Here is a 26600-nt window from a genome sequence, read left to right on the forward strand (position 1 = left end):
CATCTGCACACACGTTTCAACCCACCATCTACTAGTTGTGACTTTGCTCTGCTCTGGGAGATGGCTTAGCTTTGCATAGGACATAATTCTAATCTAGTTTCGCACAGTTCTTAGGAATTTGTTACAATGGGACGGGCCAGGCTGAACAGCCCATTGCTATGAAAAAGTACGTTCTTTTTTTTTTCTTTTTGATACGGAGTCCCATTCTGTCGCCCAGGCTGGAGTGTAGTGGAGCGATCTCAGCTCTCTGCAACCTCCGCCTCCAAGGATCAAGCGACTCTTGCCTCAGCCTCCCATGTAGCTGGGATTACAGGCGCCCGCCACCACATCCGGCTAATTTTTGTACTTTTTGGTAGAGACGGGGTTTCACCATGTTGACCAGGCTGGTCTCGAACTACTGATCTCAAGTGATCCGTTCGCCTCGCCCTCCCAAAGTATTGGGATTACAGGCGTGAGCCACTGCCCCCCGGTCCCTAGAAGTAACTTTTGTTTTCTTTTAAATTCAGCTTAGTGATACAAGAGCTTAAAGAACTGACAGGCTCTGGGTTTCGCTTCCCCAAACCTCTATCCCCCTTCAAACCCACACAGCAGGAACAAAGCCCAGCAGTGGCTTACGCCACAACCCTGGAGACGCGGGCGGAAGTGAGCCCGGGGGTTGCTCAAAACGCGTCACTTCCGGGATCCAGGGTCGCGGGGAACTACTTCCGGGGGAGCGACGCGGTGGCGGGGGAGGTGAGTGCCGCTGCTTCGCGGCGGGGCGGGGTTCGGGATGCGGCGGGAACCGAAAGAGAGCCCGGCTCGGCGTGGCCCAGGTCGATCTGTGCCCCGCGGCGCCACTCTGCGGACCTGGGTGTCGCTCCGCTCTGGTCCTGAACAAGTTCCCGTGGCGCTCGTTCGAAAGTTACTTCCGGAGGGGAATTTGAGCCCCAGGGAGGCGGAGGGCATGGCCTGGTGCATCCCAGCGCTTTCGTGCGGAGCCTGGGCCAGAACCCTGGGCTCCTCATGGCCTGGTCCCGGCCTTTCCTCCCACGAGTGGAACAGTAGGAGGAGCCTGAGCTCCAGAGTTTGTCTGGCTAGGGTTCGAATCAGTATGGCTGTGTTACCGTGGGCAAGTCACGGTTTCTCTCTGGCTCTCAGTTTCGTTCTCTGAAATGGACATGCACTCTTGTTCTGCGGGTGAAACGAGGTAGTGAATGTAAAGCTCTTAGTTGGTGCACAGCGCATGCTTGTTGGAAGAATTCTTTTTAGGAGAATTCCTAAAATGAATTCTCTTAAAATTCTCGGGAAATGAATATGAGAAACACTTTTAAAATGGTGACAACACGTTTAGATTTTTTTTTTTTTTTTTCTTTTTTGAGACGGAGTTTTGCTCTTGTTACCCAGGCTGGAGTGCAATGGCATGATCTCGGCTCACCGCAACCTCCACCTCCTGGGTTCAGGCAATTCTCCTGCCTCAGCCTCCTGAGTAGCTGAGATTACAGGCACACGCCACCATGCCCAGCTAATTTTTTGTATTTTTAGTAGAGACGGGGTTTCACCATGTTGACCAGGATGGTCTCGATCTCTCGACCTCGTGATCCACCCGCCTCGGCCTCCCAAAGTGCTGGGATTACAGGCTTGAGCCACCGCGCCCGGCAACACGTTTAGATTAATAATTATATTTTGCAGGGCATCTGCACACCAGTTTCAGCCCACCGGCTGGCTACCCATTGTGACTTTGCTCTGAGAGGTGGCTTAGTTTTGCTAATCTAGTTTTGTGCAGTTCTTAGGAATTTGTTATAATGGGACCGGCCGGGCTATACAGCCCATTGCTATAAAGCGGTAACTTATTTTCTTTCTTTTAAAGCCATTTTATTTATTTATTTATTTAGAGTCATAGTCCCACTGTATTGCCCAAGTTGGAGTGCAGTGACGATCTCGGCTCACTGCAACCTCCGCCTTCGGGGTTCAATCGATTCTCCTGCCTCAACTTCCCGAGTAGCTGGGATTACAGACCTGTGCCACCACACCTGGCTAATTTTTGTACTTTTTGTTTGTTTGTTTTTGAGATGGAGTCTCCCTCTGTCACCAGGCTGGAGTGCAGTGGCGCGATCCAGGCTCACTGCAGCCTTCGCCTCCTGGGTTCAAGGGATTCCCCTGCCTCATCCTCCTGAGTAGCTGGGACTACAGGTGCACAGTACCATGCCTGGCTAATTTTTTTTTTTTTTTTTTTTTTTTAGTATTTTAGTAGAGACGGGATTTCACCATGTTGGCCAGGGTGGTCTTGATCTTCTGACCTCGTGATCCGCCCGCCTTGGCTTCCCAAAGTGCTGGGATTACAGGCCTGAGTAATTTTTGTATCTTTAGTAGAGACAGGATCCCACCGTGTTGGCCAGGCTGGTCTTGAACTCCTGACCTCAGGTGATCCACCCGGCCTCAGCCTCCCAAAGCGTTGGGATTATAGGTGTGAGCCTCCACACCTGGCTTTTTTTCTTTTTAATTAAAAAAATAAAAGTTCAAATAGAGATGGAGTCTCACTATGTTGCCTCGTTGGTCTTGAACTCCAGGAGGCAAGATATCCTCCTGCCTGAACCTCCCAAAGTGTTTGAGACTACTGGCATGAGCCACTGTGCCCAGCCTAAGGCAATACCTTCTGACACTGGTTTCTATCCCCCAGTCTGTTTCAGTTGAATTTCACAACAGAATTTAAAGTTATTTTATTAGAAGCCAAGAATGCCCTACTGTCACAGCACACAACACTGGGAGATGGTAAGGCCTATGGCAGTTGTGAAATGAGTTTTTCAGTCTTAAGAGAAGATTTAGTTAGTATTTGCCAAGTCCTGAGAGCTATACTTGTCTCCATGGTTATTTGTTTTGAAATGTTGACCCATTCTTTTTTCCTCCAATACCATTTTGTTTTAGAATAATTTTAGATTTACAAAGTTATTGCAAAGATACTTCAGTGAGTTTCCCCTATTATTAATGTCTTACATTAGTATAGTACATTTGTCACAATTACTGAACCAATATTGATACATTATTATTAACTCTAATCTGTAATTTATTCATTTTTCCTTAGTTTTTCTCTAATGTCCTTTTCCTGTTCCAGTATTGTCCAGGGTACCCTACTACATTTAGTCATTATATCTCCTTAGGCTCCTCTTCTCTGTGATGGTTTCTCAGACTTGCTTTGTTGTAGGTGAACTTGAGAGTTTTTTTTTTGAGACGGAGTTTCACTCTTGTTACCCAGGCTGGAGTGCAATGGTGCGATCTCGGCTCACCGCAACCTCCGCCTCCTGGGTTCAGGCAGTTCTCTTGCTTCAGCCTCCTGAGTAGCTGGGATTACAGGCACGAGCCACCATGCCCAGCTAATTTTTTGTATTTTTAGTAGAGACAGGGTTTCACTATGTTGATCAGGATGGTCTCCATCTCTTGACCTCGTGATCTACCTGCCTCGGCCTCCCAAAGTGCTGGGATTACAGGTGTGAGCCACCGCGCCCGGCCCAAACTTGAGAGTTTTGAAGATTACTGACTGGTCAAATGTTTTGCAGAAGGACCTTTAATTAGGATTTGTCTGTTTTTGACATGAGTAGATCAGGGTAATGGGTTTTAGGGGAGGAAGACCACTGATACGGTTCAGCTATAACCCCACCCAAATCTCATCTTGAATTGTAGCTCCCATAATCCCCACATGTGGTGGGAAGGACCCAGTGGGAGGTCATTGAATCATGGGGGTGGGTTTTTCCCATGCTATTCTCCTAATAGTGAATAAGTCTCAGAAGATCTGATGGTTTCATAAAGGGGAATTCCCCTGCACACACTCCCTTGCCTGCCGCCACATAAGATGTGCCTTAGCTCCTTCTTTGCCTTTTGCCATGATTGTGAGGCCTCCCCAGCCATGTGGAACTGAGTCCATTAAACTTCTTTTTCTTTATAAATTACCTAGTGTTGGGTATTTCTTCAAAGTGGTATGAAACTGGACTAATCCAACCATGGAGGTAAAGTGCTATTCTTATCACATCATGTCAAGGGTACATACTATCAGTATGAGTTATCATTGTTGATGTCTATTAACCTGGGCCACTTGACTTGAGGTTATAGTCAGGCCTTTCCAGTGTAGAGTTACTTTTCCTCCTGTACTTTCCACACTGTACTTTGGAATAAAGTCATTATGTACGGCACACATTTAAGGAGTGTGGAATTATGCTCCATGCTTAAAGGCAGAGTATCTAATGCAAATTATATGGAGTTCTTCTCTGTGGGAAATTTGTCTGTTCTTCTATTTATTTTTTGCTTATAGAGTCATTTATTTCTATTGGTGAACTCATGGCTTTTTTTTTTTTTTTTTTTTGAGACAGAGTCTTGCACTGTTGCCTGGGCTGGAGTGCAGTGGTGCAATTTTGGCTCACTGCAACCTCCGCCTCCTGGGTTCAAGTGATTCCCTTGGCTCAGCCTCCTGAGTAGCTGGGATTACAGCTGCCTACCATCACGCCTGGCTAATTTTTTATAGTTTTAGTAGAGACGGAGTCTCACTATGTTGGCCAGGGTAGTCTTGAACTCGTGACCTCATGATCTGCCTGCCTTGGCCTCCCAGGTTTGTTTGTTTGTTGGGTTTTTTTTGAGACAGAGTCTTGCACTGTTGCCTGGGCTGGAGTGCAGTGGTGCAATCTTGGCTTACTGCAATCTCCACCTTCTGGGTTCAAGCGATTCTCTTGCCTCAGCATCCTGAGTAGCTGGGATTACAGGTGCTCACTACCACGCCTGGTGAATTTTTGTATTTTTAGTAGAGATGGAGTTTCACCATGTTGGGTAGGCTGGTCTTGAACTCCTGACCTCTGGTGATCCACCCACCTCGGCCTCCCAAAGTGCTAGGATTACAGGTGTGAGCCACCGTGCCCAGCCCTGATACCCAACTGTTATCCATGACAGCATGGCTTGTTCTAGCTCAGCAGTCCACAACCTTTTTGGCACCAGGGACTGGTTTTGTGGAAGACAATTTTTCTACAGACCCAGGGGTGGAGGTGGTTTGAGGATGATTCAAGTGCATTATGTTTATTGTGCACTTTATTTTTGTTATTATTACATTGTAATATATAATGAAATGTTCATACAACTCACCATGATGTAGAATCAGTGGGATCCCTGAACTTGTTTTCCTACAGCTAGGCAGTCCCATCTGGGTGTGATGCGAGACAGTGACAGATCATCAGGCATTAGATTCTCATGAGGAGCGCACAACCTAGATCCCTCTCACGTGCAGTTCACAGGAGGGTTTGTGTTTCTATGAGAATCTGTTGCAGCCACTGATCTGATAGGAGGCAGAGCTCAGGTGGTAATGTGAGTGATGAGGAGCAGCTGTAAATACAGGTGAAGCTTCGCTCGCTCACCTGCCGCTCACTTCCTGCTGTGTGGCCTGGGTCCTAACGGATCATGGACTGGTACTGGTCTGCAGCGTGGGGGTTGGGTACCCCTGTTCTGGTTTCCTTCTCTTGCTTATATCCCACTCCACCTGTGACAAACCTGACTCTCACCATTCACCATACATTTACTTAATTATTTAATTTAGTAAACTTGTATCAGAGTTTTTAGAATTGCTCCACCTTATCCTCTGTGGGAGGCAACTTATCAGCTGGAGTACAGTGTGGATGTGCAGTTCCTGTTGCCTTCAGTTTTACAGGCTCCACTCATTTTCAGAGTTACTTAGGTCAGTACCTTATTTCCTCGCCACCCTTTCAGTGAAGTTGTTTAATATATTTAGATTCAGAGTGTCACATTCTGCATTCCAACTGGAACACCCTGACTTCGTGTGTGTGTGTGTGTGTGTGTGTGTGTGTGTGTGTTAAAAACAGGATCTCACTATGTTGCCCAGGCTGATCTCAAACTCCTGGGCTCAAGCAGTCCTCCTGCCTTGGCCTCTCAAAGTTCTGGGATTATGGGTGTGAGCCACTGCAACAGCCTTCCTATATGTTTTTAAAAATATTTGCATCATTAAAGTTTACTCTTTGTGTTGTAAGGTTTTTTGGGTTTTGACAAGTGCTTAATGTTTCGTATTCCTAATTATGGTGTCATGCAGGATAGTTTCCCCTCCTTCGGGGATTATTTTTAACTTCTTTCAGATTTCACCTCAGCATTCCCTTTGGCTTTCTCCAAAATACGTCTATAACCTGAGAATTTATCACCTCCACTGCTACCCCTCTGGTGCAAGCATGTCTTTTGACAGTTAAAGTGGTCTCTTTTTTTTTTTTTTTCAGACGGAGTTTCGCTCTTGTTACCCAGGCTGGAATGCAATGGCGCGATCTCGGCTCACTGCAACCTCCGCCTCCTGGGTTCAATCAATTCTCCTGCCTCAGCTTCCTGAGTAGCTGGGATTACAGGCACGCGCCACCATGCCCAGCTAATTTTTTTGTGTTTTTAGTAGAGACGGGGTTTCACCATGTTGACCAGGATGGTCTCGATCTCTCGACCTCGTGATCCACCCGCCTCGGCCTCCCAAAGTGCTGGGATTACAGGCTCGAGCCACCGCGCCCGGCTAAAGTGGTCTCTTAATTGGTCTCCTTGCTTTCAGTCTTGTCCCCTACAGTCTGTTGTCAACAAAGCAGCCAGAGGGATCATTTTGAAATGAGTCAGACCATGTGATTTCTTCACTAAGAACCTTCCAGTAGCTCCCCTTTGACTCAGAGGACTGGCCAGAGTCCTTATAACGGCTGCAGCTTGCTTACTTGATGGTGGTTGATCTTGAAGCTCATTCGTGCCTCAGGGCCTTGGCCCTTGCCCTCCCTCCATCCTGCGATACTCTAGCAGATGTTTAAATGACTTATTCCTTTGCTTTCGTCTTTCCTCTGTTGAAATGTCACCTTTGCAGAGTGGGCCTTTCCTGACCGCCTCCTGTTAAATAGTGCCCTCTTCCTCCCTCCTGTATATATTGTAATACTCACCCCTGACATTACATGTGTATGTCTGGGTTTGAGTACTTCCAGTTGAATGGAAACTCCATGGCAGGGACTAGGCTAGTGCCCGGCACATAGTAGATTCACAATAAATATTTGTCCAGTGAATTAATATCTTCCATCATGTTCACCCAAGTGTCCTGCACTTGGGTGAACTTTGCAGTGTCCAATAACCTCATGAATTTATTTGCTATGTTCAGTGATAAATAATTGTGCACCTTTTGTTAAATTCAGATAGGGGTATGAAAGTTCCCTGGATAAAAGCCTCTGCCCTTAAGCAAGTCTGGAGCAGGACAGGGGTAGAGACCAGGATGGCAGCTCTGCCCTGACTCACCAGGAGAGCCAGGGGAACCTCGTGGCCTCTCAGCTCCTCCTTATTAAATTATGACACAGTTGGTTGAGGCATCTGCTCTTGCTTTCAAGGTGGGAAACAAAGGCATAGGCTTAGTCATTTACTAAGTATTTGTGAGTCAGGACCTGGAATAAACTCCAGATATACCCAAGATCCTTGCTGTTGAAGAGATTACAATGGATCAAGGAGAAAACAGTAGATTCCAGTGTAACATTTCTCAAACAATAAGAAGTAACATTCTAAAATTTGATCCAGCAAATACAACAGATACTCTCTGATGTTTTCTATTGTCATTTACTTACTTAAATAAAAGTGCTGGCTAATAAAAGAAAAGAAATGCTGGTTGCAGCCCCCTAAATGGTTTTCCCGGCTCACTAATAGGTCACAGCCTGCAGTTTGAAAACAATTGACATAGCGGGTAAGAGCCCTGGCTGTGGAGAAGCCAGCTCCTTTGAATCCTGACTTTGCCACTTAGCCAGGGTATCCCTGGGTAGGTCATGTAACCCTCCAGGCCTTGGTTTCCTCATCCTCACTAATACCACCTCCCAGTGTGGTTGCGAAGTGTATGGGGTGCTGCCTGTAAAGTGCTGTTGGCAACACCTAGCCCTTGATTTACCCTCTGCTGCTGAAACAATGGTGGCGGGGGGAGGTTTGGGGGGTGTGTGGAGGGAACAAAGCTGTCACAGCGAGTCTAAGGGGTAAGTGCCTCCGAGTTGAGATCTGCAGAATGAATACTTGTTTGACTTTGGTCATCAGGAAAGGAAAACCCAGAAATACTGGCAGGAGGGCTGGGAAGTCAAGCACAGAGATGCAGACAGAACTGGATGAGAGCTGTTCCACATACCCGTATGCATAGAGCATAGTATACTTTCTAGAACCTTTTCACAACCACCCTCCTATTATACCTGTGCTTCCCAGAGGGGAACCTTTGGCCACATGTGGCTTTTTATTGTTAATTAAAGTTAAAATTGAAATTAAAAATTTAGTTTCTCTGTAACATTTAAGTTCTCAATAGCCACATGTGGCTGGTGGCTACCATTTGGAGAACACAAATACAGAACATTTCCATCACTGCGGAAAGTATTATTGGACAGTGTGTCATTATACCCTAACAAAAGTCTTGTGAAGGAAGTAGGTAGGGCATAGATTTTTCTTATATACTTTGTTGTTTCATAACATTCCAAAAAATTAAAACTCATGACCTCTTCACCTTAACAGCAACTATTTGCATTTCTGTGGCCTCTTTTCGTCTTTAGTCCATGAAATCAGCTTATAGATGGTTGCAATCACAGTGTTTATACAATTGCTTATTTTTTTCAATTAATGTGATTTTGCAAAGACTTTCCACTGACCTGATACATGATGCTTCTATTTGCTGTGCTAGTGAAGGAGGATTATACTGTGATGCGCCGCCATTGGGCTGACTGCTTCCTAATCGTTGGCCACTTCAGCTGCTTCCTGTTTTTCAGTATTACGAATGGTGCTGCCATGAACTGTTTTGTACCTGAGGCTTTTTCTTCTTTTGAATTGTTTCCTTACTATAAATTCTAGGAAGTAAGTTATTCAGTCAAAGGATATAATCACTTTTATGGCTCTTGTTATATTTTGTGTAATTGCCATTTTAAAAAGAAGCTCAAATGTATTATAGATATTATTGTTGCTTGGCTCATGAGAACATCCAGTGTCTAGAGATCAAGAGATGATTAGCCCAAAGTGCAGCTCCTCGCAGACGGAGCCAGGGCGTGTGTTCCCTGCTTCCTGACTCTTGCCCATCTTTCTGTTGTACCACTCCACATATTTATTATCACAATGTTGCTGTTAGTAACACTAGTAGATCTGAGTATTTATAAGCTCATAAAGCTTGTTACAGTGTCTTAAGCAAAAAGCTTGGGGTCAAGGGCATTTTAAAAAATGCACACTTTATGAGCTGCAACTGTGGAGAAATAAGAACGCGTTCTTAAGCCTCGTATTCACATGGTGCTGGTGCTGGTAGAGGCTGTTACATTTCTTTCAGTGAAGCTGTTCTTGCAGCTGCCTTGGAATTTACTTCAGGGCCAGTTTATGAGGCACCCCAAGTAATCTGCTTGGAGCCTGAGTGTCGTACCTTACATTTGACCAAACATGGTATTCCTGAGCTCAGTGCCACCTGATTCACCGCACTTGGAGCCAGATGATGTTGGGCTCTTTCCAGAAGTCAAATCCTTCCTGGGAGGATGAAGATCTGCCAGCTCTGAGGATTCTGGAAAAAAATGAAAAAGAAAAAAGAGCCTCAAGCTTTGAAGACCAGTCCCACAGTAGACAGAACTGATGCGAAAAGTGGCCATCCTGTTGCCCCAGGCACATGACCTTCCGAAGTGACTAGGTTGAGGGGGAAGCAATATTCTTGCGTAAGTCCGGCTCTGTTTACTTACGAAGGTCATCTTAATTATTCTTCGGCTACTTCATGTTAGAAACATGGTGCAAAGCAGTGAAGCCCAGCAGAGCCGAGGTGGAGGCAGGTCTTTAGGATGGTCTCTAGCCCAGGGCTGCCCCGCAGAAATATAATACAGACTATGTATAAGTTTACATTTTCCGGTAACTACATTTAAAAAGCAAAAAGGGATGATGCCTGTAATCCCCACACTTTGGGAGGCTCAGGCAGGAGGATCACTTGAGCCTAAGAGTAGGAGGCTACAGTGAGCTGTGATTACACCATTGCACTCCAGCGTGGGTGACAGAGTAAGACCCTGTCTCTAAATAAATAAATGGGTAAAAAGAAACGTTTTTTTAAAATTGTGACAAAATATATGTAACAAATTTACCATTTTAACCATTCTTACATTTAAAATTTAGTGGCATTTACAGTGTTGTATAGCCATCATCACTTGCCTATTCCTAAAACTTTTTCATCTTTTCAAACTGAAACTCTGTACCCACTAGACAATAACTCCCCATTTTCCTTCCCTCCAGCCCTTGGTAACCTCTGTTCTACTTTCTGTCTCTGAATTTGCCTGTTCCAGGTACCTCATGTAAGGGCAGTCAAACAATATTTGTCCTTTTGTGTCTAGCTTATTTCACCTATGTTTATTCAAAGCTCATAATGTTTTCAAGGTTCATTTATGTTGTAGAGTATATCAAAATTTCGTTTCCTTTATGGCTGAGTAATATTCTACTTTACCTATATGCTACGTTTTGTTTATCTTATTCTCCTGTTTATGGACTCTTAGTTGTTTGTTTCCGTCTTTTGGCTATTGTGAATAATGCTGCTATGAAATTAGTATCTGAGTCCTTGCTTTCAGTGTGTTTGTTTTTTTTAAACAGGGTCTCACCTTGTCACTCAGTGTGGAGTACAGTGGTGCAGTCACAACTCACTGGCCTACTGTAGCCTTGACCTTCCAGCTTGAGCAATTCTCCTGCCTCAGCCTTCTGAGTAGCTGGGACTACAGGTGCACACCACCATGCCTGGCTACTTTTTAAAGTTTTTTTTTGGCGACAGCATCCTACCGTGTTGCCCAGGCTGGTTTCGAACTGCTGGGCTCAAGTGACCCTTCTGCCTTGGCCTGCCAAAGTGTTGGGCTTACGGTGTAACCCACCATGCCCAGCCAATTGTTTTTTATGTGTATTTTTTTGGTGGTGGGGTGGTAGTGGCGAGGGTCTCTCTCTGTCACCCAGGCTGGAGTGCAGTGGCATAATCATGGCTCACTGACTTGACCTCCTGGGCTCAAGTGATCCTCCCACCTCAGCCTCTGGAGTAGCTGGGAATACAGGAGTGCACCATCACTCCTGGCTAATTTATTATTTTTTCTGTAGAGATGGGATCTCGCTATGTTGCCCAGGCTGGTCTTGAACTCCTGAGCTCAAGTGATCTGCCTGCCATGGCCTCCCAAAGTGCTGGGATTATAGGTGTGAGCCACTGCAATCATTTCAACATGTAATCAATATAAAAACCTTATGAATGAGCTAGACTACATTCTTATTTTCATACAAAGTCTTTGAAATTGGGTGTATAATTAATTAACTTAGCATCTCAGTTCAAACTAGCTGCATTTCAAGTCTTAATAGACATGTGTGGCTCATGGCCACCATATTGGATAGCTCAGACTTAGTAAAAAGTTGCATTAGGCCAGGCGTGGTGGCTCATGCCTGTCATCCTAGCACTTTGGAAGGCCGAGGTGGGTGGATCACCTGAGGTCAGGAGTTCAAGACCAGCCTGGCCATCATGGTGAAACCCCATCTAAAAAAAAAAAAAAAAAAAAAAAAAGTTGCATTGTGGCACAGATCTCTGTAAACACAAAGGGTTTTGGATTCAGGTGGGCCTGGTTCCAAAGCAAACTTGCCTCTTTATCATTGGGATGGGCAGAAGAAAGCCACTGGTGGGTGCTGTGGTACAGGGGGAGCAGTTCACTCATGCCAGGGGAGGAGGAGGGTGACAGGAAAGGCATGTTGAGGAGGTGACACTTGAGCTCAGCCTTAGAGGTAGAGTGGGGGCTTTGTCAAGCAGTCAGAGTGGGAAAGGGCATTCTTTGCAGTGTATGCAGCTTGGGCAGAGGCCCAGGATTTTGAAAGAGCCCGGTGCTCTTGGAGAACTACGGCAGTTCTTTCAGCCCGACCAGGATATTAGGAGTGGGGGCCCTGCCAAAAGGAGAGGCTAGAGAGCTAGGCTGAGGCTGGACCTTGCACCACTGGCCACTGCTGCCCCTGTCATTCACGCCATCAGCAGCTGTTGTCTGGCTTATTGGCAGGGGCCTCTTCCTGGCTCTCCCTGTGTCCACTTTTCCCCCTCCCCTTGTCCCTCCTCCATTTAAAAATGGAAGTCAGACCATGTGACTTTTCTGCTCAAAATGTTTTGGTGGCTTTACACTTTACCCAGTCAAATTGGAGGTGTCAGGGTCCGCCCCCACTGCTCTCTGATCTTACCCCCTTCCACCCTCCCTCTCTGCCTCTGTTGGCCTCGTTTCCCTTCCCTGGGGCCTCCACACTTGCTTTTCTCCCTGCCTGGAACATGTGTCCCTCAGATACACAAATGGCTCACTCTCACTCCTTATCTCTTCCACTCCATTCCCATCTCTGTTCTTCAAAGAGGCCCTTCTTGTCACAAAATAAAATGGTGCCCTGAAGTTTTTTCAAAATGCTTATCGCTGCCTGGCATATCACGCCTTGATGTGCTCGTTGTCTGCTTCCATCATGAACATGTAGGCCCCAAGAAAGCAGGATTTTGTCTGTTTTGCTCATTCTTCAGTGCTTGGTATTCAAGATTTATTTGTTGAATGAATGACTGGATGAATAAATAAACAACAAAAACCGAAGTGTAGCAAGCTTTCAGTAAATGTATGTTGATTTGAGATTTTTGTTGAAGTGCTTCCTTTTGCATTTATTTATTTTTCTCAATTTTATGTTTGGAAAACATTAAACATACAGAAAAGTTGAAAGAATGGTTCAGTGACTAACCATATGTCCCCAACTTAGGTCAAGAATTGTTAATATTTCACAATTCCTGCACATATTCGTGTGTGTGTGTGTGTGTGTTTGTGTGTGTGTGTGTTGTTCAAGTTAAAAGTCGGTTACAGGCTGGATGTGGTGGCTCACGCCAGTAATCCCAGCACTTTGGGAGGCTGAGATGGGCAGATCAGCTGAGGTCAGGAGTTCGAGATCAGCCTGGCCAACATGGTGAAACCGTCTCTCTACTAAAAATATAAAAACCAGCTGAGTGTGATGGCCCATGCCAGTAATCTCAGCTACTCAGGAGGCTGAGGCAAGAGAATTGCTTGAACCAGGAGGCGGAAGTTGCAGTGAGCCAAGATCATTCCATTGCCCTCCAGCCTGGGCGACAGAGTGAGACTCCGTAAATGAATAAATGAATGAATGAATGAATGTCAGTTACAGAAATATGACACTGACCCTTTGCATTTACAAGTTGGCTCTGAAGAGTGGTGAGTCAGAAGAGACCCCAGGCAGCAAGCAACTTGGCCATGGCCTCTGACCTGGACTTCTCACCTCCAGAGGTGCCCGAGCCCACTTTCCTGGAGAATGTGCTACGGTATGGACTCTTCCTGGGAGCCATCTTCCAGCTCATCTGTGTGCTGGCCATCATCGTACCCATTCCCAAGTCCTACGAGGCGGTGAGTTTTTCCTTGGGAGCCTCAGCTCCTCTGAGTGCCAGGCTGGGTTCTGAGTACTAACAGTAGATGTCACCACAACTAAGATCCGCAGGGTCTACTCTGGGCCTTCTTGATTTAGTGTGCCCCTGAATTCAACCTGGTGGGTTGAACCACATAGCTAATACTTTATTTGTTCATGTACCCATTTAAGCAGATTTTTATTTAGTGCCTACTGCATTTCAGACTCTGCTGAATGATGTAGTGTCTGCACTTGAGGAGCATCTAGTCCTTGGGGGAGAAGACAGATAACAAAACGTACCCCCATGTACTCCCATGAGAAGTACAGAGTATAGCAAGGATATATAACGACGGGGAGAGACCTCATCTTACCCTGGGCTGTGGCCCCTGCTGAGGAGACAGTGTTTGAGCTGAGACTGAAGGAATGAGCAGGCTTCTGCCAGGTGAAGTGGGCAAGGGGCAAGGACAACATTCCAGGGAGAGGGCATTACACATGTTAGGGACTCAGAATAAAGGAAGGGGCTAGTTCAAGGAACCAAATGAGTGACTGTGGCCAGAGCACAAAGGGGCAGGATGAGAGGTGCAGCCAGAGGTGTGGGCAGGGGCTAGAGGCTTTTAAGTATGTGAATGACATGGTCAAACTGGCTTTTTTGTTGTTGTTTTGACTCTTCTTCTGTACATGTCTTTGTAACTGTACACCCTCCTTCTACCCACTTTCTTGCCCACTCCTGTTCGCTTATGACATTGACTTGTTGGAGAAAGCAGCTCGTTTGTCATGTGGGATACCTACATCCCAGGAATTGGCTGATTGCTTCTCTGGGTGTCATTTAACGTGTTTCTCTGTTCTCTGTGTTTCCTATCAACAGGAGTTCCATCTAGAGACCTGATTCCATTCCAGTCAGGTTGTTTGGTGCGAACCCCTCAGAGCTGGTGCTGTGTACTCCCTACTGTGTGGCATCAACAGGCACACGGTGTCTGGCTGCCACACATTTAGAGATTCTAGGATTGATTGGTGGGTTTAGGTGGTATCAGTCGATCCCTCCATTATAGAAATCCTCTGTCAGTCTTTCACCTAAGTGGCTTTAGCATCCACTGATGGTCGTTGCTTAGTTCCGTTATTGGGAGACAGGGTCTCCCAAGGAGAGAATATGGCGGGAAATGAGAAGAGGGCCTAGGCTAGAGCCTGGAGGGGCTCCAGCATTGAGGGGACAGGCAGGGGCGGAGGAGCAGCCAGCAGGGGCGGAGGAGCAGCCAGCAGGGGCAGGGAAAGCTTAGTGAACAGGGACGGGTTTGTGGCCTCTAGGGTGTCTTGTCCGTCTCTTAATCTGGTATCTTGAGAAGATCATGATTGGAGTTCTTCCACCTACAATTGTATCGCGTTTTAGGACATAATCCCTGTGCTCTTGGGCTCTGTCCTCGCAGACATGGCATGCTACTGCGTATTATAAATAACAAACATTTGTATTGTCATTGGTGGCTGGTGAGGCTTGTGAAGAGTCCCGAGGGAGGGAGGTGCTGAGCCTTCCTGTCACAGGCAGAGATGTTTGGCTGTTTGGAGAGCAGGGAGGCTGTTCACCTCCTGTTGTGTGTGATCCCTTCGAGGTAAGCCACAGAAGCCTGGGTTAGCTCAGCAAACTTCAGAAAAGGAGGCCCTTTTTTGTTCTCTTTAAGGTTTTCAGTGGGATAGTGGATTAAAGTCTTTTGAGACAGGGAGTTGACAAAGGGTTCAAAAATATGCCTCCATACCCCTCCCCCCACTGCCATTTAGCAGTTAATTTCAGACAACAGCCTCATCTTTTTAAATTTAAATATAGTACATGACATCTCCCATTTTTATTGATCTTGCATTTAGGGGAACAAGGCTCACACAAGTGAATTGTCTTCATAATTCACTTCATAAGCTTCATAACAGAAGCTTACTGTTTTAACTTTTTATTTTAGCTTTTCAGTGGATTAGTAGCAAAAAAATACAGTACTGTTAATCTTAACATTTTACTGGTACATCAGGGGAGCAAATGGCCCCAAGTTACACAGGGGGTTCTGTTGCTAACTTTCTCTATGTGTCCCCATAAGAAAGCCTTTCTCACTCCCAAACTCCTCACTAGATGGAAAGGAAACAGCATTCTGAGCATAAACAAGGTTACAAAGAGAGGGTGAGTGCTGAGGCTATATGCTGCTTAGAGGCTGTCTCTGACAGCTAGCTGGGATTTGGAAGGAGTTTGGAAGGGACTGAAGAGAGTTTTAACATGGGGACAGGGTGCTGTTAGGGAGAAAGGGAGCCCATGGGAGTGGGGGCAGCTCGTAAGACTCCAGGCAACTTGAAGGCAGTTGGGAGATACCTGGAGGTGGAGGAGGGCAGAAGTGAGGGTGGGGGAACTAGAGAACAGTCTTGCTCTCTCTGCCGTTTTGCTGAGGGCAAAATCTTCCCTTTTGCTTAGCCTATAGAAACAAGGTTTATTAGTGGCTTTTTGGGTCAGAAGATAATATTTTTGGCTCTAGATGATGGGAAAGCCTTGAAAAGCAAAAGAATGTCTTTCCTGTTGTTCCAGTAAGCCGATTTTTTGCAACTTGCTTATGACTTCAGTACTTCAATACTTAGCCGATTATTTGAAAGTTCTTTGGGGGGTAATCAGGGAGGAAAAAAGGGAACACATACAAATGCTTCCCACCCCACCCCCTTCCTTTTCATAGTAGGAGCAAGACCCAAGTCCCTAGAATCCTAAGCCAGATGAAAAGCTTTTCTCATTGGCACCTCATTAAACTCAGACCTGAGAAAACAAATATTTGTTTGAGCCTAATGGGGTCCTGGGCCACACTTAATCCAAGCATTTTCTTGTAGGGTGGATTCTAAAATGTATAATAGTGTATCCTAGAACCATTTCCATCTAGTCCAGGTTAGTGGGTAAGTTTCATCTCTCATGCCAAGTCTTACCGATTGTATGATGGCCATGGTGAAAAGGATTCTGGGGCTGCTGCTTTGCTCTGAAGGAAAGAAATTGATCAATGATGTGTGTTTGCTGTGAGCTGGGATTAGAAACTGATAGTGCTGGATCGTTCAATGATTCTCTACCAGGCTGCACATTAGAACCATCTGGGGAACTTTTAAAGGCCGAGACTACACCCAGACAGATTCTGATTCAGTTGTTCTCTGAAGCCTTAGATCAGTATCGGTATTTTCTTTTTATTTATGTTTTTGAGACAGGTTCTAGCTCTGTTGCCCAGGCTGAAGTGCAGTGGCACAGTCATAGCTCACTGCAGCCTTGACCTCCTGGGCTCAAGTGATCCTCCCTCCGCAGCCTCCTCAGTAGCTGGGACTGCAGGTGTGCACTACCACACCTGACTAATTTTTAAATAATTTTTTGTAGAGACACGGTCTCACTATGTTGCCCAGGCTGGTCTGGAACTCCTGGATGCAGGTCATCCTTTCACCTTGGCTTCCCAAAGTGATGGGATTACAGGTGTGAGTCAGTGTGCCCAGCTTGGATCAGTATATTTTTTAAAGTGTCTGGGTGACTGTAATATCTAGCCACTGCTCAAGTCTTCAGATGACTTCCCTCAAGCACAAACCAATTTTAGGAGGGCAGGATGTTTAGTTCTTAGATGTGTTAAGTTTGAAATAATAGCAAAATGTCCTATGTGAGAAAGGAAGAGCGAGCAAGAAGTTGGGAATAGAGACCTGATCATTATTTTATTAACAGAGCATTATCATGCATTATCATGCCTGTAATCCCAGCACTTCGGGAGACTGAGGCGGGCGGATCACCAGAAGTCAGGAGTTCGATCAGCCTGGCCAATGGTGAAACCCTGTCTCTACTAAAAATAGAAAAATTAGCCAGGTGTGGTGGTGCGCACATGTAATCCCAATTGCTAGGGAGGCTGAGGCAGGAGAATCACTTGAACCCAGGAGGTGGAGGTGGCAGTGAGCTGAGATTGTGCCATTGCACTCCAACCTGGGTGACAGAGTGAGACTCAGTTTCAAAAAAAAAACGAAAACAAAAACAAAACCCAGCATTATTACTTGAAACTCAAGCATGAGTTGCTAAGTTTTTCAAGGGAAAGGAAGATTCAGGAAAGACCTGAACTTGGGGCATGTCCAACCTGCTTGAAGTAGTTTCCGTGCAGTATAGACAGACTGAGAAAGTTTGGGTGCTGTCCTAGAACCCAAGAGCAGGGGTGCGGCGGGGCCTCTGGAAGTGGTGGGAGCTGGGACTTAGTGCTTATAACCAGCATGCTCTCTGCCTACCCTCCTGTCCCCCTCCTGTCTTTTGCTTTTCTCACTAGGACCTGCTTCTCTGCTTGCTGGCCCTGTGGTGAGATGCAGCACAGCCACTAAACACAACCATGCCTTCCTGCTGGTCTCAGTTCCAGAATCCCCAGGGAAGGCACTGTGGCTGACCCAGCTTGGGACAGCTGTGGCCGGGGGGAGGGGAGGGTTCTGTGGCGTGCCCTCTGAGGGGACGGGAAGGTCCGTTTCCCCAGGGGGAGTGCTAGGCAGATGAAGCTGGGGTCTCCATTTCTCTCCCTCTCTCAAATTATAGGCAGAGAAAAGCTGGCCTAGTCTGATGCTGCCACTGTGTTCCAGCTGCTCTCCTTGAGAGTTGGGTTTCAGTGGAAGAACGTTCTCAGTAGGGAGTTCTTGGCTTTCTAGGGAGGTCCCGGGGTAGGCTTGAGGGGCCTGTGAGCCCCCTCAAATTGTGTACGAGAATGTGAGGTTTTTATGTCCAGGCACATTTTCTGGGGAGATGGTCCATAGCCTCTCTACATGGAGTGCAGTGGGAAGTGGGGGACAGGTTTCTTCTCAAGTTAGGGAGCCTGTCTCCCTCCTCCCCATAACCCTCCTGAGTTAGCCTCCAAGCCTCTTTTGGACCCATTTCTACATGGAGTGTTGAATTCAGTCAACCCTAAGCAAATGGGTATTGACTTTGAGTTCAGCAACTCTTGTGGCAGCTAGTCAGTCATACACGGTAGTAAATCAGAAACTGTCGTAAGATCAGCGTTGACTATTCTCATCTCTTTATGTGCTTATGGTGCATCTCGTCAGCCTGCAGCCAGCTGCCTGCTTCTAGAAGGAAGTCCATTCACTTCCACTCTGCTGTGTTTGTTGATTGCCACCGTCTCATGTTAGTGGGGACTCTTCCTGTTGCAAGTTCAGAAACTCAGCTCCAGCAGCTTCCCTGAATGGAAACAGTATTGGCTCTTGGAACTGGGAAATTTGGAGGCACAGCTGGATTTAGGGGTTCAAGGGGTCTCCAGGGCTCCATCTGTCTCTCCATCTCCCGGCTTCCTTCCTAGGCCCTTCCTCTGTGTTGGGAAAGATGGCAGCTGCAGTCAGTGCCCTTATCAGTCGGGATTGTGAGGTGAGAGAAGCCATTTCTCTGCCTCTGCTCACCTTCTGAGTCTCATGGAAGGCCTCTCCTTGGCCACGTACACCTTGCCCCACAGGTGAGAAGTGGGAATGAGTACTGTCTCTAGCCAGGCCACATGTAGCTGCCTACTCTTGTGGCCCCAGTGACTGAGAGTCCCCAGAACCTTATGGGATAGGGAAAGGGCAGGGCCCCCATGGAAAAGGGGTGCTGGGAAGACAGACAGCAGGTGGCCAGCATGTGATCTAGTGGAGCACTTTGCACAGGCGATGGTGAGAGTGGTGGCTCCCAATGTGATGCCCATCGAGACTTCACAACCAGCCAGAAGGCCCTGCAGTGTTTAGACCCCTGATGATGTTTTGGCTCATCAGGGTGGTAAGCCACCTGCACTTGCTGCATCACAGGTGGCTCATTCCTGTGCTGCAGTAGGACAATGGCCTAGAAGGTCAGGATTCTTCTAGAAAATTTTGCACAAGGGTCTTGATTTTACATGAGGCCCCTGGTTGCCAGTGAGGGCTGCCGTAAATAAATAATGAACCCAGGCCAGCATCCACCCATACTCAACACCTCAGGACACAGGCTCACAGAAGCAACTTTGCGATTCTGCTCTGTGTGTGTGTTTTTGTTTGTTTCTGTTTCTGTGTGTTTTTAAAGCTTGGGAGGAGGTTGCAGTGGAATTGGGAGGCAGGTTGTTTTTTTCTTAATGACCCGTTCTGGAGAGATTGCCACGTGGTGGGCAGGGTGAGGATATAAACATGCTCCCACCAGCCTGTGGTCTGGAAATGTGTACCGGCTGGTTCCTGGGAGAGACGGCTGGACACACAGGAACTGCAGAGCAGCCAGTGGGGAGGGCCGGCATTGTGGTGTTGAATTGTGTCTGGAATGAGCTCCCAAAGCTGTTCTTGCTAATCACAGTCCTCCCCGTCTGCAAAGCGTGTCCTGGACTCTGTGTCTCCATTTGCCCTGTTGAGCTCACATGGATGGCCTCCCCTGCCCTCTGCTTCAGCCGTCCTCTCTCTCCTCAAGGCCAGTGTTAGTTTCATCTCCGCAAGGCCTTCTCAGCTCCTACCCTGTCTCGGGCCCTCGTGGCCCGCTGGGACAGGCAGGGCCTTCAGCATTGGGCAGACTGGTCTGAGTGCTGACCTGCCCTTAATCTGCCTCCATCATCAGAAGAGGACATTCCTGCCCAAGTCCATCATTCTTAGAGGGTCACTGGAGATAAGGTGCATGAGGGTGCCTGAGTGTAGCAGAGTGGTTTTCTTTCCCTGGGCCATTTTCAAGGAAAGAGTGACCTGTGTAGAATGACGTTTTGCCCTGATTTACAGGACTAAATCCACATTAAACCATAGAGTGGAAATCATAAAATTCAGTGGAGCTTTCCTGCTGGAAGGGATATGCTGTACTGTGGCACAGATTCGATTATTCGGACCTGATGAATAGCAGCAATTTTCTGGCCTGGCAAGCGCTGCAGAGCCGCTTCATTATTGGTGGGGCCTGTGTCCACGCAGGACGCCTCCGCGGACCCAGGAGCCTCCTGGCAGCCGGAGTTTCCTTTCATATGTGCCAGTGTGATTGCTGAGGAAACGAGGCTCACTCCAGAGGAGGCACAATGCTCCCAGCTTTAAAGGCAGGGCTGTCGGCTGTGTAGTCTGCTGTCTCTGTGGCTGGGACTGACTGTACATTGGAGGAGAAGTGAAGAGGCAGCCCTTCATTCAGATGCATCTTTCTCAGTGAAGAACTTGGAGCTACAGGCCCTGTGTGGCTAGGACCCCAGGGTCCAGGTCCTGTGGATCACGGCTGCCTTTGCCTCCCTGCAGCTTGCATGGGGCTGCCGTCTGGCCTCAGGGAGCCTGAGTGGCCCTTGCCAGTGGAGTGTGGCTTGCAGCGGCTGGCTCGCCAGGGCGAGGCAGAGGCTCAGGAGCATCCACGTGGCACACCCGCCAAGTGTGCATTCTCTTCATTCCCTGTAGGGCCTGGTGCAGTGCCCAAGTGTACTGGGTGCAGGTAGAGATACAGAGGATGAAAGGCAGCAGAGTACTGGGAGACGCTGGCTGGCCGGTAGCCCAGGGTGAGAGTGTGGGCTGCGAGAGGGGGCCTGCCCAGAGATGGGGGCCAAGGCCCAGCGAGAGGCCCAGAGACAGGGCCCCCTGCTCAGTATCTTGGAATTTATCTCACATGAAGGGGAACCAGCAAGGTTTTAAAAGGAGGAAGCAGACATGATTTGGACTGTTGTCATTGTTTTAGGAAAATCAACTCTGAAAGTAACGAAAAGAGTGGTGAACATGGGGAATGGAGGCATGGGCAGGAAACCTGTGGGAGGTGGATGCAGCAGGCGGGGCCGGCTGGGGACCTGGGTCTGAGCGTCCAGAGGGGATGGGCTGGGTCTAGAGCCCCTTGGAAAGCAGAGTGGACAGGACTTGGGGACAGGTTGGATGCTGAGAACTCAGAAGTGACTTGGTGGTGTCTAGTTGAGTAACTGGGTATGTGACGGCTCTAAAGCTGAGGTAGGGAGGAGAGGAGGAGGTCTGGGGTGAGGAGGAGACAGATGATGACTTGGTAACTGCAGTATGTACACATACCCACAGAAGACTGCCCTCAGCTGTAAAAAATCAAGCGTAGTTGAGCCCAGGAGTTCTGGGCTGTAGTGCGCTATGTCAGTCGCCTGTCCGCACTAAGTTTGGCCTCAATATGGTGACCTCCTGGGAGCGGGGAACCACCAGGTTGCCTAAGGAGGGTGAACCAGCCCATGTTGGAAACAGAGCAGGTCGAAACTCCCGTGCTGATCAGTAGTGGGCTCGCACCTGAGAATAGCCACTGCACTCCAGCCTGGGCAACGTAGCGAGACCCCTCTTAAAAAAAAAAATCTGGAGTCTGGAGCACAAACCCACTTTTCTGACTCCTCTAGGGACTTTAGTCACAAACAAGGGGCTTTTAAGTGGCCTATCAACAGATAGGTTCTCGGAGGAGCCGTACTTACCGTTTCAGAGGCACCTGGCGGTTCTGGGGGCTGCTAAACAGAGAGTAGACTTCACGGTTAACTCAGATTCAAAGTATCCCTACCCCTGAGGGCCCCAGGAAACCTGGGAGAGGCTGGACCGTGTAACCATGAAGAGGTTAGGTTCAGATCTTGGGTCTTCTATTCACCAGCCAAGACCTTAGTCAAGTCATTTGACCTGAGTGTTTGTTCCTTTGTTTAGAAATTGGGCCTCCTTATGGCAGTTTGTGAGGCTGTCATGTCCAGACACATAACACAAGGCCTGGCATATTTTAAACAATAAATAATTAGCAACTGTGGTAGCTCTTGTTATTTTTTAGAGAGGGAGTCTCGCTCTGTTGCCCAGGCTGGAGTATAGTAGCTATTCACAGACATGATCATAGCGTACTGCAGCCTCAAACTCTTGGGCTTAAGTGATCCTCTTGTTTCAACCTCTCAAGTAGCTGGGATGACAGATGTGTGCCACCCTGCCCAGTTGTTATTATTGGTGGCTGTGCTTAGGCATACTTCAGGCCTGGGGATATATATATATTGGGTTTTAAATATGTTCATATCCTCTGTGACCGTGGAAAAGTGAAGCCTAATTTTAAGTGCTATATTTTCATGGGAATAAACAAGAATGAAGCTCCCATGGTTATTGGGAGATCGTGGCTGTTCATTCATTCATTCATTCATTCAGTGACAGTTGAAGCTATCCCAAAGTGTTCATGGGCTAATAGGAGAGACTAACATGAAAACATGTAACTATGGAAAAATAATAGTGGCATTATGGGTTGGGCATGGTGGCTCACGCCTGTAATCTCAACACTTTAGGTGGCTGAGGAAGGTGGATCACTTGAGGTCAGGAGTTTGAGACCAGCCTGGCCAACATGACAAAACCCCATCTCTACTAAAAATATAAAAAATTAGCTGTGTATGGTGGCAGGTACCTGTAATTCCAGCTACTCAGAAGGCTGAGGCAGGAGAATCACTTGAACCTGGGAGGCAGAAGGTTGCAGTGAGCTAAGATTGAGCCACTGCACTCTAGCCTGGGCAAAAGAGTGTAACCCTTTCTCCAAAAAAAGCAGTGGCATTATAAGGTTCCTGGGTAACTAGGGGAAAGGGGGAAGTGGAGTTGCCCCCAGCTAGAGGGAGGAGAAGGGAAGAAAGGCTAGACAGTGAGTAGGAGTGTATTCGTGGACAGGCCAAACCATGGGAGCAGTTTGCTGGGTGGCCAAGGAAACGGGTGTTCCTGTTGATGAAGGTGACCAGTGGAAGCCCTGGGGCCTGACTCAGGTGGGGGATGAAGAAGAGCCCAGTGAGGCTGGAGAGGTGGCCTCCTTAGATGCCATTCCAGAGAGAGCCACTGGAAGGTTTAAGGTGGAGGGTGCAGTGGTCAGACTTGCACTTACAGAACACTTCCTTTGGTAGGTGCATGAGGAATGTTCCAGAGACAGCAGGCCCTTCGGCTAGCAGTGGGCGGAACTGAAGGGGGAATTGGATGCTGGAGAGAGTAACAGAATCAAGATGTAGAAGGGGTCATGTCAGCAGGACGTGGTGACTCATTGGACTGTGGGGAGCAGAGAGAGGGTGAGGTCACCAGGTCTCTGGTTGCTCCACCAGCAAGAAGCGGGCCGGGCCTTCTGGGCTCGGGACGGTTGAGTTAGAGGTGCCTTGGAGAAGCCAGTCCCAATCGTCTGGCAGACAGCTGGATCAAGGGAGAGGTCTGGGAGGTGCCAGAAGGGTTGAGGGTCCAGAGAGAGGGCCTGTGGAGTGAGGGAAGCCCTGGGGCGGCAGCTGGGCCTCACTGTCCCTGTGGTCTCTGAACTAAGCCCCATTGAAACTGGAGGAGCCCCCAGCCTGGAGCTCAGAAGGCAGACTCCTTCCTAGAGATCCAGGCAGGCCTTGCAAGTTTCATTTTGTTTTGTTTGGCCAGGTTACATAAACAGAATAGGGAGACCTTCAGATCGTTGTGACTTCTGTCGGGAGGAGGCTCAGCAGGCTGAGGGAATCCAGAGCTGCCGGGAGAGGCTTGGCTGGGGAGGGGAAGTCCTCCAGTTATCTTGGACAATCAGTCCTTGGGGGCCTGAGACCTGGCTGGCTCTTTGTATCTGGTTATCTCGCCTGGCTGGCAGGAGACGGTGTTGGCTGATCGGAGGGAGCTGACAGGCCTCTGGACTAGATCCGAGACAGGGATGCCCTCCCCTGCGTGGTCCCTCCTCTTCTGTAGGGTGGGCTGAGGCTTGGACCAAGGACCCATGGGGCAAGCAGGGAAGGTCAGGGAGTAAAGCGAGCTGGAAGCCGGGGTTGGCAAATGAAACACAAGGGGTTATTTTTCTCATCTGGAAGTGTCCTCCTCCCAGGAGTTAGTCCACTTCTTATTTTCCCATTTCTCATAAAGAACATGGGCACTGAGAAACATTTTCCAGTCATAGTGCTGGGGGTGGCAGGATGTGGGGGCTGTGGCCGGCACCTGAAAAGGGGCAGCGCCACCTCAGCCCATCGCTGCCACGAGCGAATGCAGGGCCAGTGTCACCGGATGGTTAGTTTCAGGAGAATCTAGGAATCCAGATTTAATGGGAAATCTCCCAATTGGCGTAAATTTTTAAATAAGCACTGCAGGCCAAGTGAAGTCTGCTTGTGTCCCGGACGAGGCCTCTGGGCTGTGGTTGGCGCTCTCTGGGCTAGCCCGGCCTCTCTGACGTCCTTTCTAGCCATGGCACACTGCAAGTTATCACCCGGAGGAGGAGAGGACACTAGACAGGAGCACACTGAGCCTGTTCCAGATTCTTCTCTGACAGGAGCCCAAGTGGCCTGGGCCAGGCTGTGTCCCTTCCCTGGAGTCTCCCTTCCTTATCAGCATAATAAAGGCCAGGCTGGATCTGTGGGTTTGAACCTTCTGTTCCTTAGCAGCAGAACTTTGTTTCATTTGAATCTTGCAAGGGACAAATCACAGTATATGAAATAGACTGAAAATCAGAGCTGCTCGGAGTCGAGTTCTGCCCCGAGGCTGCCTCTGCCCTCCCCCAGAGGCACCTCTGCCAGGCACCACGGAACACAGTGTGGGACTTAACCTGCTGGCTGGCCCTCCGCACCCCTCCCGGCCCTCGTGTTCTGTGGGTTCAATGGGAGGACAGAATGGCGGCCACAATGGGTCTGCCCCACAGCCTGCTCCTTGCCCACATTTTGTCCAGTCCCTGGCAGGGGGTGGTGAGCAGCCAGCCACTGGGTGCAGCTGCCACTTCCTGGGTGCTTTCCATGTAGTTTTCCTCCTCACATCAGCCCTGTAAGGTGTGCGTGGCTATTTCCATTTCGCAGGTGAGTAAACCAAGACACGGAAAGGGAAAGTGAGTTTCCCACAAGGTCAGGCGGCTGGAAAAGGAAGGGTCCCAGGTTCTGCCTAGGCATCTGAGACCCCACAAGCTGCCCCCTTCCCATGGGGCCTCCTTTATTCTTCACACAGAGCCACGATGCTCCCGGAGCAGTCCCACATGCATGCGGAAGCCAGGTCCTGGCAATGACGATGCCATCTCTCGTGTTTCTGTGGCATGCTTCTCTGCTTTCAGACTTGATCTCCTTTTGCTGGTGTCAAGCTTGATCCATCTAAGCAGGACTTTCCTTTTTGTCACCACACAGGAGGCTGAACCATCTGAGCCCAGAAGTGCTGAGGTGACGAGGAAGCCCAAGACTACTGTTCCTTCTGTGAACAAGAGGCCCAAGAAAGAGACCAAGAAGAAGCGGTAGAAGAGGAGGCCCGAGGGGCTGGGCAGGCAGGGAGAGGGCCTTCGGGACAGCCCTCCTGGGAATCTCCATCCTGTTCCCCCCTCCGTCCCAGGCTCAGGGTCTGAGGAGGCCGCGACGCCCTCTGACCGCAGAGATCTAAACAGTCATGACAGTCCCTAGGCTCCAGCTGGGCAGTCTACCACTTCCTCTTCCTTCTACTTCTGTGACGGTTTAGAGTCAAGGGGACCGAAACACACGTGAGCAAAGACTGGATTAGGAGGTTTGTTCAGAAGCCGGGTCAGCTCACAGAGTCACACTTTCTTACTTAGTCATGTGTGCAGCCTTGAGCCACCCCCTCCTTGTGGGTTTACACTACATTTTGGAGTCATTAATGCTGACAAGCACACCCTCTCCCATTATTCGTGCACTACAGATCTCCTGCTAATCAGTCACCTTTGTTGCTGCTGTGTAGACAGAGCCAGGCCTCACCTGTTTGTTTCGACCAAGACACCATGGCCACACAACGTTACTGATCCCCCTAGCTGTGACAGTCCAGGCCTGGAAAATGGCTGATGTGAGAGCCAACAGACGGCCCAGGCCAGGGTAGGCAGGGCCTGCGTCTGCTCGGTCAGGTACAGGCATTCGGCTGAAGGCATGCATAGTTCCTGGGCACAGACTTCCCAAGCCCCTGAAATGGGAAAGAGACCAAGAAAGAGGCTCGTCAATTTCAGACCAACTTCCTTTCTCCACATCATAGCACGTTCAAGGTGTGCCTTCTCCTTCCACCTGTACATCCCCCGTCCTTCAATTCTTCCATTCCCTGACCTGTGAGAGTTCCTGGCGGAAGCGTGGTGAATAAACTGACATGCATGCTGAACCTGCCTGTGCTGTCTTTTGCTGAGGGAGAGGGGAAGCCTAGGGCCCCTCCCTGGAGGTGAGGGAAAGGCTTGCCCCCCAGAGAAGTGGGACAGTGGGGGTGGGGAGGGCCAGAATGGGGTGGCTTTGGTGAGAACAGCTCTGCAGGCTGAGCCATTCTGGAAGAAGTTTTCAGAAAGGGTCTGGCTAAGTGCTTGGTGTGGCCCTTAGTCACTGGAAACACTTGTGAACAGCCATGGGTCTGTGAGAGTTTCCGCTGGGTCCCCACTCATTCCCCAGGTTCCTTATGAG

General features: G+C 48.5%; 1 protein-coding gene across 1 annotated transcript; it reads left to right on the forward strand.

The window, feature by feature from the left end:
• Positions 1-675: 675 nt before the first annotated feature.
• MANBAL (mannosidase beta like) lies at positions 676-26310 on the forward strand. The gene is made up of 3 exons (XM_003936356.2): positions 676-732; positions 13172-13376; positions 25347-26310. Exons 2-3 carry the CDS (start codon positions 13227-13229, stop codon positions 25452-25454), a joined length of 258 nt encoding a protein of 85 aa, XP_003936405.1. The 5' UTR covers positions 676-732; positions 13172-13226; the 3' UTR covers positions 25455-26310.
• The last annotated feature ends 290 nt before the right edge of the window (positions 26311-26600 follow it).

This window comes from Saimiri boliviensis, chromosome 9 (genome assembly GCF_048565385.1).
Source record: "Saimiri boliviensis isolate mSaiBol1 chromosome 9, mSaiBol1.pri, whole genome shotgun sequence".
Taxonomy (NCBI): Eukaryota; Metazoa; Chordata; class Mammalia; order Primates; family Cebidae; genus Saimiri; species Saimiri boliviensis.